At 40.5% G+C, this 14,315-nt stretch overlaps 1 protein-coding gene across 3 annotated transcripts in view; it reads right to left on the bottom strand.

The window, feature by feature from the left end:
* The window catches only part of LOC131371188 (collagen alpha-1(XXVI) chain), a 34,557-nt gene extending 22,127 nt beyond the window's left edge, over positions 1 to 12,430 (bottom strand). For 2 of the 3 annotated variants that reach the window (XM_058419022.1, XM_058419023.1), the window contains exons 1-3: positions 12,009 to 12,428; positions 9,570 to 9,692; positions 9,176 to 9,279 (exon numbers count right to left, since the gene is read on the bottom strand). In XM_058419022.1, coding sequence (XP_058275005.1) covers positions 9,176 to 9,279; positions 9,570 to 9,692; positions 12,009 to 12,178 — 397 coding nt within the window. In that variant the 5' untranslated portion in view covers positions 12,179 to 12,428. Of the gene's footprint in view, positions 1 to 9,175; positions 9,280 to 9,569; positions 9,693 to 12,008 lie in introns of all 3 variants that reach the window. The other variant, XM_058419024.1, reaches the window with a different exon arrangement.
* Between the last annotated feature and the right edge of the window lie 1,885 nt (positions 12,431 to 14,315).

Here is a 14,315-nt window from a genome sequence, read left to right as displayed (position 1 = left end):
ATTTTCAGCACATGACTATTATATTGGATAATTGCACCTCGGAGAACTTGACCAAGAAGAAAAAGAAATATACATTTTTAAATTTTACTCTTAGCAAAAAAAAAAAGTGCTGCTCCCTGGAGTTTCCACAAAGTTACTATACAATGACAAAACAAAATATATCTTCATACAACTGTCCAGTTTCAACGAGTTGTCAAATATATCCCCTGACAAGACAGCCCCTGGCACCAACAGACACTGCAGCTGTCTTGTGGAATGCCAACCTTTTCATGAACAGCTGTTCAAGATAACATAAGCTACATGTCTAAAGGGGTCAGGGGTTATGCAGGTCTTGCCTGGGAATTCATTTACAATCAGTCCAGATATAGGATGACACAAAGGAAGGCTCACTGATTCTGAGCTAAGACTCATGGTAATAAAACTTATGAGAAGAGTCGATGCATTATGGCAATCTCCTACAGCATAACAATTTTACACATATGACATGCCATAGTTATTTATACGTCCAAGTCAAGAGTTCAACATATGTTTTGCAAATGAAAACAGAGAAGAAAAGGATGGAAGGTGGGAGGACATGAGCAAAGAAAGAGATGAAAAGGTGAAGGGGGGTGTACAAGTGATCGTATGGCTTGGGCATGACGCCCATTGGACATTTAAAAGAAGAGAAGAGCTGAATTTGACCCAAGAAATACACTGAGTGTGAGGGGGAGTGTGTGGCCAGCCGTGACTGACGGAATGCCTCCTGCTGCCAGGCCTCTCCCAGACATCTGTGCTGTGTGTCTGGGGCAGTGTGTGGCCGGACATGACTGCTCGATCAGCAGACATGCCAGCATAACTTTGTCCCGTCCAAGAAAACCAAGCAGCTGTTTCCCCTTTGAGTTGAGCAGGTGATTCTCATCACAGTGCCAGGCTGGTGTATTCGCCACTGAGATAAGACGGACCTGTTGAACACGCACTAGCGTCTGGCAACTCAAAAAGTACACAGCTAAGTGGAGCATTTATTAGAAAGGTCAATAAGTATTCAACAGCTCCTAAGGAAATCCCAAAATAATATATCTGAATAATAACATCTGCTCAAATAATAGTTTGCAGCACAATCGTATTACAACTTTACTCCCAGTGTTGTAGTAACAGTTATTAATTTGATGGAAAACATTAGCAGAATACCCAGATGACTGAACATTCTTTAAGCCAAAAAGTTCCTAGAACTGTTCCTAGAAAACTTGAAACTGTCGTGAAATTGTACATAGTCAATCTAGCATAAGGAAGGATTTAATGGTGGAACATTAATGATCATTCTACAAACCAACACCCTCTGTCTTTAAATAATGTTCATAATGTTAGTAGAAGTCCTTCCTTTTTGATATTCTCTGTAGTGCTGGATGCGGCTCTGGGGCTGATGTTATTAAGCATTAGCTAGCTAAGTAAAACATTTGGAGAACAAAAGTGTCCTGTCTACTCATTGTATTTTTTTTTTTTACAATCTGATCTGTGTATGTTGTAATCGAAATGATGGTCTCGAGTGGATCTTTCTGCTAACTAGCTAATTTTACCTGGCGAGCATACGGCCAGTAGATTTGGACCACTTTACAAAGCTGGAATTTGATGATGTATGATTTCAGACCTATACTGTATGTCTGAAAACTCCTGCCAAACTTGGAGCTGCCAGACCAAGGGTTTTTTTTTTTAACCTGGTTCAAAAAACTTTTTTCATTTTAACAATAGCCAGCAGCGTCTGTGTTATGTAAGTGAGTGAGGTGACTTCTCAAATAAACTAGAGTGCACAGAAGCCTCTTTACTGAGGACTGATGCTAAATCACTGACTCCCAGTCAATGGCCACCTCCACTTCCTTTCTAGATCTGCCATGGTGTCTAACGTCTCACCAGATCTGTGTGCTAAGGAAGCAGGCTTTCCATCAGCCAAAGAGCTGTGCGAAATCTGCTCAAATAATCAACGGCTGCAACATGATCCGGTGTGACATGTCTTTAACACCACATACAGTACTGTATGTCTCACTGAAGTATGTGTCGTGTGTGATGCGACTACAGTTAACTGAGAAAATAATTCTGAATGGAATGGGTGAACATGAGAAACTCATACACATATACATTTTCCCTTACTTCATTACAAAGTAGTCATAACCGATGGAGACAGAAGGTCCACTTGTTGGTCAGGTGGTTTTCTATAAACAGGATCGACAAAGCTTCTTTCAAATAGTTAAAGGTTGTAGCTTTTTTGCTTTTCCAATCTGGAAATTCTCTGTTGTAGATTATCCAGTTAAGGACAAACTTAATGAAAGAAGAGATGTTTAGACTGCTAAGAAACAAAGGCACCTGCCATCCTATCATTCCATCTATGAGCCATGCATTATTGTTGGTGTTGAAGTAAGAAAGAACTCACCACGTGTCCATCCAAGTAATTATTCCTGAAAACCTTTGGAATACCTTCTAGGCAAGATGCATCTCTACAAGGTCCCTCAGTCTAATCGACTTCCAGTGTCAAGCATATTCAGCAGGCCAGTCATGACACACACTTAATATAACTCGAGCTGTCGGAATGTCTGCATTTCAAGCTGCCTGGCACTGACTTATTCCGCTGGAATGCAACAATTTGTCACGTAGCTTGCATGTAAAAGCCAAGATAACCTCTGAGCTTGCGTTTGATGAGATGACTAATATTGCTGACACAGACATTACGTCATAAATCAGACATGGCCACACAACCAGAGCTTTGACAAAGTGGTGGTGAGTTAGTTTAGAGTGTTGTTCTATATCTGTGTCTTAGTTTGCAATTAAGATCTAAGGACTTGAAAAAACCCTCTAATATCTGAACAATTTTGAAGTACCTAAACACCTAAACCTTTTCTACACCATACAAAGGTGATCTTTACTCAGAGGATGTATGCCTTGGTTCAGTCTTTAAAGTATGGAAATGCAGCTGTTGAGACTGAGACAAAGACTCATGCCTATTGTTTTGGAAGTTTTCAACCATTTTAAATAAAGACTAACGCCTGTGAAATCAATCGTTAAAATCCAATCAGATTTCTCAGCAGTGTGAAGAATCCTGGCCAACACAAACATCTGGAATAATGCAAATTTTAGATCAAGAAGATTCCTGACTGTCTATATAAGAATGACCTTCTGGAGGTTTTAGGAAACACACCAGAACTGCTCCCAAAAATACTTTTTGTACTGATTTTCCATGTTCAGTGTTTGAAAACAACTAAGACTCCACAACAAAGTGGACAATGATATCATGGCTGGACTTCGCAGAGTCCCTACACCCACTGAGGTTTCTCAGAAAATTATCCTAGTGTCCGTATTTACACATCCTACTTTAGTCAGTTCTATGGCTTAGCAATAACTGGCTGCTATATACTGTGGCTAGAAGGTATGCTTCCTGCTCAACAAGACTGGACTTTGCATGACATAAGTTACTGGGTGGTGTATGCAGAGCTAGCAATCAAGCGTTTTACACCATCCTGCTGTTTTGGCCTCGCTTGCAATTTGGAGTCAAGGATAAACCAGACAATTACGTATATCCCACCACACATCAACTTAATTTTTTGAACATCAGTAGATGTAACACAGAGTCTGGCCATCTTTCACTTCATCTAAGTGCATAATTGCATGGGCAATCATGATGGGAGTTTGCTCACAACATTCTTTTTACGTATACCTTTTACTGTAACCATTGAGCAGTTGGGGTTTTGTCTCAAGGTCTAAATCAAGCAAATCTTTTACTTGCAGAATTGAGACCAGAATTTTACGATATCTAAGGGGACAAATTTAGGTAGTCCAGGCATCTTACAAGGATTCCCCTGGTTGGCTCCTGCTTGTCTAACTGGAGACCCCCAGGGAAGATCCAGGGCTGCTGGAGAGATTAAATGTCACTCTTGGCTTGGGAATGTCTGGGGATCCATGATTAGTAGCTGGAATTTGTGGTCAGTGACAGACAACTCTGGGATGACCATCTAGGCTAAGCAGAAGGAAAATGAATGAATGAATGAATGAATGAATGAATGGGAAGATTAGGATGGCAGAGCAAGACTCCAGAGACCATGCTCATTTTATAGATCTGTCCATTAAACAAAATTGAAGAAAGCCTAGAAATAATCCCATGGACCCAACTCACCATTCCTAACCCTCACTCTAACAATACAGTAGTTTAACAAAACAAAAGGTTTCTACATCCTGTATATGTTGAAATCCAGACACCAGAATGTTGATTCGTCCATTACCTTCATACCCTGCAACTACAATCTAAGATATCCATCAGCAGCTCAGTGTGAAAGGTGAGTGGGGGGAAGGAGCAATGGCAGGAAAATTGCTACCAGACTTCTACTGCTGTGCTGCCATCAGTACCACACAAACGGCTGATCTGCTTTGACATAACTAGATTCCATTAAACAGAAACATTTCTAAACTTGTCCATGAGTAATAAGGTAGCTTAAACAACCAGCCACATGACACTAGGATATTGCAAAGATCAAGTTTTAGGTGTTCTTACCTGATTCTTACAATCATTACCTAACTGTGGATTCTGTCAAAGTTAGGAACACTCAAGAAAAGGACGTGTCACAAGGTTGCATCAAGGCTGAGATTTGGGTTTGGAGCGGTCTGCTTAAAATCCAGTGGCTTGCATAAAAACCATGGTCTAGAAGGTCTACAACAGGATGCTGTATCTTTTAGTTTTCCTTGGCACTGTTTCTACGTTTCTTTTCAACAGCTTAGGGAGGAATGTTCCGGAAATGGAACTGGTCACAATGACATGTGGGAGGGATTGATAAACTGGGAGGGAGAGGAGAAGAGATGAGCAAACATGCAGACTTATATGTTCCTCGACGTATGACTAAGTTAAATGTGGCCCCTTACAGGATGATGGTTCTGCCAAAATATGCAATAACAACTCACTTTACATTGGAAATATGATCTTAAGACCAAGTGTTCAAGTTTTCCATTTTAAATACCAGCCTTTTAACTTCAAATGTCTTTGTATTTGAGCTCTGTGCCTATGTAGGTATGAATGAAAATTCATTATTGTGCAAACAGGGTCACACTTTGCATATGGAAAAAAAGGAAAGCAAAGTGGTCCAGTGTGGCCCCAGTTGTCCAGTGAAAATTTCTTAGAACTACTACATGGATCTCTAGCTATCACTCATTGAGTTTTTACTACATGGCCCCATAAACTCAGCTGTTTCAAACTAAAGATTTACAGCTTAGTGCAAGGATAGCACTCTCTTCCACATACCATCAAGCCAGACTGGAGCAAACTGGGTCCTGGGTCTCATCAAGATCAAGAATCTATCCCTTAGAAATGCTCTGCCCCTGTGGAAAAATCCTCTTCGCTGGGGTAAAGGCAGCCTGTCTGGCGCTCATTAGCATCAAATGCCCAAAGAAACCCAAAGAAACTGAGGCATCTGCTGATCAATCCAGAGTGACTTTTCCCCCCAACATGTTCCAGTTGCAGCACCAGCAGGGGTCTAAGATGTTGGAGGGCACAGATGATTAGATTTGTTGAATCACAAAAAAAAGTGGTTTTGGTTTGGTGGTGTGTACATTTGTCATGTCGAGCAAACTATTTTTGACCCGAGTGACTTGCAATCCCTTGTCCCAGTCTGAGAATCTAGTTGAAAACTGGTCTACGTCTTGTAAATTGAAAGGTTATGCAAGTTGATTACGCCTTTGCATTCTCAAGCATTCTTTCATTAGAAGGGACGCCTTCTTTTGCTCCTTAAATCTTAATCCACACATGTCTATCTTCTTTTATCTTTTTCGATCCCTTATTTTCCACCTTTATTCTGGCATATATAAGACCTTGCTTTGTCAGGTGATCCTTTTGGTGGGTTTATTTCTCTGTGTTGAGTGCTCAGCCTGTTCTTCCCATATGGATGTGATTTTCTGAGGACTTAGCCCATTAGTGCACACATACATTTTGCCAAAGGTAAAGCAAACAATGAAAGTCTGCCGTTTCTTTCCCACAACGTCTTTTGTGTATGTATAAATATACAGTATGTCAGGGACAGGTTTTAAACTTTAAGTTGCTACACTTTTCATTATTAAGGAAGGGAGGACTTTTAAATATCAGCACTTATCTGTTATAGCTATCTTACCTCATGCAGTCCTGAAAAGACCTTGGTTTATGCCTTATTTGGTTCAGCAAGAAAGCCTTATTTACTATAAAAGCTAAATATTTGTCATTAGCAGCAATTGTGTAGACCAAACGTCTCAAAGGGACTATTGAGGACCCGTGTCACTCTCCGCAAGCTGGTCCTTGGAAAACTGCTGATTCTCTACATGCTGCCTCTTTGGAGAGGAAATGAAGTGATATGAAAGAAAACAGAGCATGCTGATGAATGTATACAAATACATCCAGCACCTCTGTGGTTTTTACCCCAAAGACAAGCAGGGTAAAAAGAGAAAAGAAAGAAGGACAGGGAGGGGGCATATGGTTTGTGGAGCGCCACAAAGAATCCCGATGGGGACTGGCCTATATAAATATGTGAACAAACATCAGGGGTTAGTGTCTGTGACCTGCGAAACATCTCAAAGCGTCTTGCTCTCTCCCACCATGAACACTTCCCCAAAATACTGACCCCAGAATTCTCTCTCATGCATGTTCCCATGCAAGCAAGACATACACACACACAAACACACACACACTATAACAAGACTGGCATATCCATGGAGCCATGCTTTTCAGTAGGGAGGTACTTTTTTTTTTTTTTCTTAAAGGTTCCTCAGTTTGTGGAAACAATCACTAATGTGTGTGTGAGTGAGTGTGTTTTATCCCCTTCAAAGAGCCAACACTGTTTCATCAGCAGACAGAACTAAACATTAAATCCATTAAGCGCTAACATACAACTGCATTCCTACAACATAAATGCCGGAAGACAGCTTGGATTTCTCTAGGACAGGATCCAAAATCCCCAGGTGGCAAATTTTGCAGTGCTTCCAAAGAGCAGGAAGAAAGGGGTACTTTGTTGATTGCTGGCATTTTGATTCCTACTGTGCAACAGGTCATAAACAGGCAAGGAGAACTTTTTATTCAGCGATACCGTCGACTATATGAGCGAAGGGGGTTAATTAGCGTCAGACAAAGCGTTTCCTCAGACGGCTTTCTTTCTGCACGTCTCCATTTTAACAATGTGATCGATTTCCCCCGCCGCTACGCTCTTCTTTTTCTAACAGCCCGATATTTGTGGGAACAAGGTGTAGCCCCTGTGGCTGCTTTTCCATCAACTCTTTTAACAAGCAAGCGAGGAAGGGTTTTACGTGCACCACAAGTGCCCTTGTTATCATTCACATGCTCTTTAATACACTCCCCTGCGCTTGTTGGTTTCCAGGATAAAACGCAGCTTGTATATGTGTGTAATCTAGCTGTGTGTGAGTGACGCGCTCTCCCTAGCTGGCTCACTCCATCAAGCACCAAAAGGCCCACAGCGCTTCCAGATGTTCCGCAGCCCAGACGGCTGGCCCATGCTCAAGCATGACGGCCTCCACTAAAGCCCCCCTACCCCACCCCAACCCCCCTTAGTTCTAGGCAGGCTGAAAGTTGGGCCGACGCATACAAAACAGTCAATGTTGTGGTAGTGGAGCGGTGGAAAAGGTCAGTGAGCGAGGCTGGAACTAGTTCCAAAAGTGGGTGATGACAGTGAGAGTATGAGAAATAGGAATGCACGAGGGAAAAGAGACGGTACGGTATAAAGTTACGGAAGGTTAAAATGTATGATGGAGGAGCTATGCGGTGTGTATGTGGGGGGCTGATATTCCATGCCTGTGGTGGATGATCTCACTCCTTTTTTGAAAAGAGAGACACAAAAGAATCTCGATTAAGGAGCGTGAAACCACGGAGCACTTATTACTGAAAGCCTGCAGAGGGAAAGAACAAGACAAAGTCATTTGAGCTTAGCCACTTGGCCAAGAAACAAGAAGAGATAATGGAATAAGTAGAAATCTGAATTCCAACATACTCTTAAGAATCGTGTGCAGGATTTTCTCCAACCCCATACCTAACCCTCACCCTCATGAGTGCAAAATTGGATTTTCGTTCAGTCATCCCTAATGCTTTTTTCTCACTAATCAGCACACTATGGCAAGAAACAATACACCAGGATCCATTACTACCCCCATAACACTTTTAAAAACATTCAAACCATGGCAACAATTAAGCAATGGACACGTCCCAACTATAGCAGAGCAACAGAGGCTGTATTAAAGAGTGTATTAATTCCCTTCATATGATTTCAATGAGCACATAGGGCCTCCAGCATCCACAGTGAATATTAACTTGGACAGAAAGCATTTTCGTCTAAAAGATAAAAAGAGGATCGCTGCTTTTTTTTTCTGAGAAAATGCACTTCCTGGATCACGAAGATTTATTACAATAGATCCACATTAGATTTCACACTGCGAGCTATAGAACATGAGTTCGCGAAACATTTGTATGTAATTGAATGAGCGAGGTTGAGATTTCGGGTGAGTTAAAACACATTACCCAGTGACAGCTGGTCATGATATTAGATGTGAGGGATAAAATCAATGGCTTAACTAATGGCAAAACTATTAGCGTTGAGCAATGCATTATTAAATGAGGCCTCGTCAATGGCTTAATAAGAATGATGATGGGCAAACTTGTTTCACACACACACAGTTGTAACTCTTTCACGTAAAACACTAAACCTTCCATTTCATGTACGGTTATAGGACAAGATTTGCTTATTTTGATTTACTTCAAGTTTAACTTTAAGACAAAAAGGATGAAAAAGTAAATAATCCTTCATCACCCACACCTTCTCAATCACTTCTAATGGCATATTATAGTGTTTGGAGATCAAATCAAGGGGGTGTGTCACTCACACTGTAATCCCCTGACACCTATGAGGAGGATAGGCTGCGTAAAGCTACAGTCTGGGCTAGAAAGAAATAAGCCCCAAGAATCCTTTTTTTTTTATTTTTTATTGACCATTGGTGGTACTGTTGGTCTTGACGTCACAAAAAAAACAGATCTGTAAACAGAAAATAATCTAATATGAATGATGTATTTTATTTGTCTAATCAACTGAACCACCAAATCGAATGGTCGCAAGAAATAATTCTAATTTATTTTTGCAACCATTATAATTACACAACAGCAAACACTGATGGACGTGATTCCATTTTTTTTTCCACCCACCTACGCTGCAGTCACTTCCCAGGAAGCCGGGACAGCACCTCCATTCGAGCGCGGTCACCTGTCGATAGGCCACCTTATACGCAGGCCTGATCAGTGTCCTGTAACTGCCAATGCAAAGAAATCAGCACTGTATAACCCGTTCCAGCGTTTTGCATTCTGATACATTCAGCTGGATATGATTCACAATTCTTGCAACAGTGGCTTTGGATTGCTGTAGGGACGTTTCTCATTTCAAAATTTGATTATACTCGAGACATGAGCCAACATCTCATTCGTTTTAATAGAACTGTCCCGTAGTTTGCCATTCGGAGTTTAAAGAGGATTAAAGAAAATGTGATGTAAAACGTCTGAATTTTTCGTCCACACACAACAGAGCGATGATACAGGTTCATACCTGATGACTTTAGAGCAGTGTCCCGGCCATCGACAGCCCTGGAACACCCTCTGCACCGTCGTCTCGGTGCCGTTATGCACCTGGCACGTCACCGTCTTCGATACCGTGTACTGGCACCAGTTCCTGAAATGAAGTAAAAGAAATTAAGCACAAGCATCTTCAGCATTCCAGCATCTTCTCCAACCAGCAGCTATGGTAGTCAGATTGGACGTCTGCTTTTCTAGGCTGCTTTAGGTTAGAGTCTGGGGAAAGAAAAATACAAAAAAAACCCCAAAAAAAACAATGGCTATGGAATGTGAACAACATTTGGGTCCCTGATTTGGTCAGGTTTCTTCAAAAATATAACATCCACAAATTCCATTGCCTAATCATGCAACTAAGTCTGAACAAATGCTCGACATATGCAAACGTTCACCACGATATTGACTGACGCTTCAAAGATATACGCTGGAGCAGCATGGCCGGATTGATAAAAACGAATGTTCTGGTTAGCGTTTACTGTTGGCTGTTATGGGCATAGACGGTAGAAATGTGCTACGTTTCGCTGTTAAATAAAAAACATCTCCGATCGTGGAAAAAGGCGGTGAAATATAGGGTCTAATTTGGAATTCCGAGACAGGAACTCGAGAAACATCGATCATGCCTGAGTTGTCTGATGTAAACACACCTGACACTCGGTCAACAGCAAACAGATTTCGCTTGACGCAAGCTGTTTTAAGTTTAGAAGTAATTCTGTTGATTTCAGACCACTTCAATTAACGCTGATCATTTTAAGGTGCACACAGAAACAATTAACGTTTATGGAAGTTCTACCCATACAAATATGACCTTGCTTTGGGCATCTCCAAGTTTTTTTTCCAAGCAGAAGAACTCTAGAAAGAAGACCAGGAACTAGTTCTGAGTTCAATTCAATTTTATTTGTACAGTGCTTTTATCAATGGACGTTAGATAAGATAGTTAAAAATATTTGACTTCTATTTATATTTATCCCTAATGAGCAAGCCTGAGGTGACTGTGGCAAGGAAAAAACTCCCTGGGATGATATCAAGAAGAAACACTGAGACTCGAAAAGGAGTCCTATTACTGAATACTGAATTGAAACAGGATTTAAACCTGAAATCCTGGAAACTAGATTTAGAGACCACTGTGACTCTGACCAGGCGGTTACTAAGGATGAATGAATGGACTCTCTCTGTAAATGCAATAATGCAGTTATCATTACTTCAGAAATCATTCATCAGTTTCTTATGATTGAATCGTAACCTTAACAAACGAAATCACGTTTTTTTGAGAACCCTAATGTTTCTATGTAAACCTCTTTTAATCTGATTGAACACATATTCCCATCTTTTCAATGTTTTAAGTGCTTTTTGTTTGTCCCACATGCTTCATATCTGCCCTCACACACCCGGATGAAAGTAAACACCTTCTGCTCATGCACATTTCTCTTGTCCTGTGTTCAGCGTGATCTCAGTTCCAGCGGGATCTTCCTATCCGTCCCTGTATGCGTATCTGTTTAAAACACACGATCAGTACTCAGCTCCATCTCTGTTATGTATTTTGTCTGGAAAGTGAATACAGAAACATGAACGCGGATGAACAACTTCCAATTATTCAACTGAATCAAATTTGTTTGCGAGAGCAGAATGAGTGAAGAAGTGGCAGATGATTTCTCTCTATTGCTTGAGAGGATCTGATGCGTTTTCTTCGTCCAAGCTGTACAGTTTTGCTCTAGGGATATAAAGTCTTCTATTTCCTAAAGATCTGTGTGCATTCTACATTCTTAAGTAACTTTATTGTCAAGTCCAGAACTTGGACGTCAGTCAGACTTGACTACAATCAGCCACTGATTTGTAACATGGAACTGATTTGCGTACTCACGACTTGAGCTTATGAGACTCTGGCACTGATTTGGACTGTTTTCTTTTTTTTCTCCCCACCCCCTGAATGTTGCAGACTTATCTATGTAAGAAATCTTTACACTAAGTAACTCTAGCGCATTTCCTCTCTGGGAAATATCGGTAATGAAAGGACTGTACTTTTCCTTGTTGTTGCTGCTGTGGTGCCGCATGTTTTACCTGGGAAGGTGTATGTGCTTTAACAAACTTTCTATGATGCACTATGGGTACCTTGATGATGCAAAAAAATGATGCAATGAGGAAAAGTACTTTATTTTTGAGACTGTATATCACAAGCATTCAGGATTTAACCTGGTATATATATGTATATATATATATATATATTTGAAAAGGCTGAAGTAAACTTTACAGAACTTTGTTTTAATGAAGGTTGCGGTTGCTTTGAATGGATTTTGTACACGAAGCTTAATTAGGAGCAATCTGGCAACCCTCGTATATTCAAGTGTGTAATGATTTCTATTAAAAAAGGCTTAAATGCTTCTTATGCACGGATAGTAAGGAAGTTTAGCGCGTCCCTTACCTGCGCTGAGAGCTGATGGCTGAAGCCGGGGGACCGGCGACGCTTTGTTCTGAGCTCACATGCTGCAGTGTGAGTCCCTGGAACGGGTAGATGAAACTGGTACCGAAAGAAAGTCCGGTGGAGGACATGAAGAAGAGACACAGCGCGCTCCAGAACGCGCAGCGCGCCATCGCTCCGGTCCGAGAGAAAGCACCGAGGTTCTGGTCAATGCCGCGGCGAAGCGCAGCCACACATCCGCTCTGGAGGAAGCAGAGAACCTATACGAAAGGCTATACGATGGTACAGCGACGCTCTCAAACCACAGAGGAACTCGATCTAAATCATGCAGATGTCTAAAACGTAAAAAAAAAAAAACCCGAGCTGGGGATTTTCTCCCACCACCCCCACTTTCTTCAGCTCGACCTCCTGAGTGGATTGAAGTGTCTCTGTAAATGGTTGGAGCGTGCGTAATGACGCACCGACTTCACACGGGCAGGACAAGTTAGGAAAAGAAAAGAAATAAATAAGTGTAATCTAGAACCTCTTATAGTATACCTTATAGGATACATCGATGGTGAAACCAATATAACAAAGCGTATAACAATCATGAGAATGTTTGGGCAGCAAATAAATAAATAAATAAATAAATAAATAAATAAATAAATAAATAAAGCAAGCCCCTTTAGAATTAAGTATACAAAGAGACATTACGGGTTCTCAAACTTTTTTTAACCACTTCAACTGAACAACAATTCAGTACAAATGTGCTTTTTCACCCCAAAAAATGAAACCTTTTTTAAGCACATGCAACAATATTTTAGCCTTTTCTTGGAAAAAGAAAGCATTTTATTTGTTTGTTTGTTTAGGGGCATGGTGGCTTAGTGTTCACACCTTGGCCTCGCACCTCCAGGGGGTTGATTTGTGGGTTTGATTCCTGCCTCTTCCCTGCATGCGTGAGTTTGCGTGCATGTTTTAGAAGTTTTTCTCTTCCTCCAGACCAGAGCCAGGCTGAGTCCCCCAAACTGTGCCTTTTGGGCTGTTTGTGACCCTGTGTAGTATATGTGGTACAAAAAATCTATGTATGTATGTATCTATCTATCTATCTATCTATCTATCTATCTATCTATCTATCTATCTATCTATCTATCTATCTATCTATCTATCTATCTATCTATCTAATCTGTCTGTCTGTCTGTCTGTCTGTCTGCCTGCCTATCTATCTATCTATCTATCTATCTATCTATCTATCTATCTATCTATCTATCTATCTATCTATCTATCTATCTATCCATCAATCCGTCTGTCTGTCTGTCTGCATATCTATCTATCTATCTATCTATCTATCTATCTATCTATCTATCTATCTATCTATCTATCTATCTATCTATCTATCTATCTATCTATCTATCTGTCTGCATATCTATCTATCTATCTATCTATCTATCTATCTATCTATCTATCTATCTATCTATCTATCTATCTATCTATCTGTCTGTCTGTCTGTCTGTCTGGATCCATCCATCCATCCATCCATCCATCTATCTATCTGTTCCAGAACCTTACACCCACACAGTCCATTTGTTTTATTCAAGTTCTAACATTACTTACAGCCATTATAAACTTAAGAAGTTGCTGTAATAAATCTTAACAACTAGTGTACCAGAACCCTGCCCCCTTTCTTTTCTTGTAATGGACCAAAGTGTAGTGGACACCAACTCTGGTTCGGCATGAGTTTGAGAAAAGGAAACCTTTAAACCTCTAAGCCATGCTCGCGTCCAGACAAATAAACACTTGATCAGAGTTTGTCCAGAAACAGAAACAGAGGAATTTGCAATTCCAAACTGAAAATGTAGAAGCAATTATTTTGTCAGTTTTCCTAATCTTGAGAAATGATCCCTGAATGATATATCCATTCAGTGCATGGTTTAATATAAACACACAAGTCTCTCTACTCTGTTGTAGAGTCCTACATATAAAGAACTTTGAAAGAGTTCCCTAAAACGAATAAATAAAAAATGTGGGGTTCATCAACTAACTCTAAGGTTCCATATTTAACTCTTGTGTCTAAGTAAATATCACTTGCAGAGTTAACCAAAAAAAATCCCTAGAGAAACAAGCGATGATGACCGTGCTGTGTGGTTCTAGAGTAATAGAAATGTTTAGCATTTTTCCAAAAATGAACATCATGAATAATAGTTCCTAAGCTTTACCTATCAGAGAGTTCTTCCAAGTAAACCCTGATATAGAGACTAAGAACCGTTATCTATCCAATAAACTGTTCAAGAACCAAGGTTTTAGGGTTAAGTTGTCATTATTTGTCACATTTAC

This window comes from Hemibagrus wyckioides, linkage group LG20 (assembly GCF_019097595.1).
Source record: "Hemibagrus wyckioides isolate EC202008001 linkage group LG20, SWU_Hwy_1.0, whole genome shotgun sequence".
NCBI lineage: Eukaryota > Metazoa > Chordata > Actinopteri > Siluriformes > Bagridae > Hemibagrus > Hemibagrus wyckioides.
Note: the sequence above shows the minus strand (reverse complement) of the source record. Positions and strands in the feature narration are given on the sequence as shown.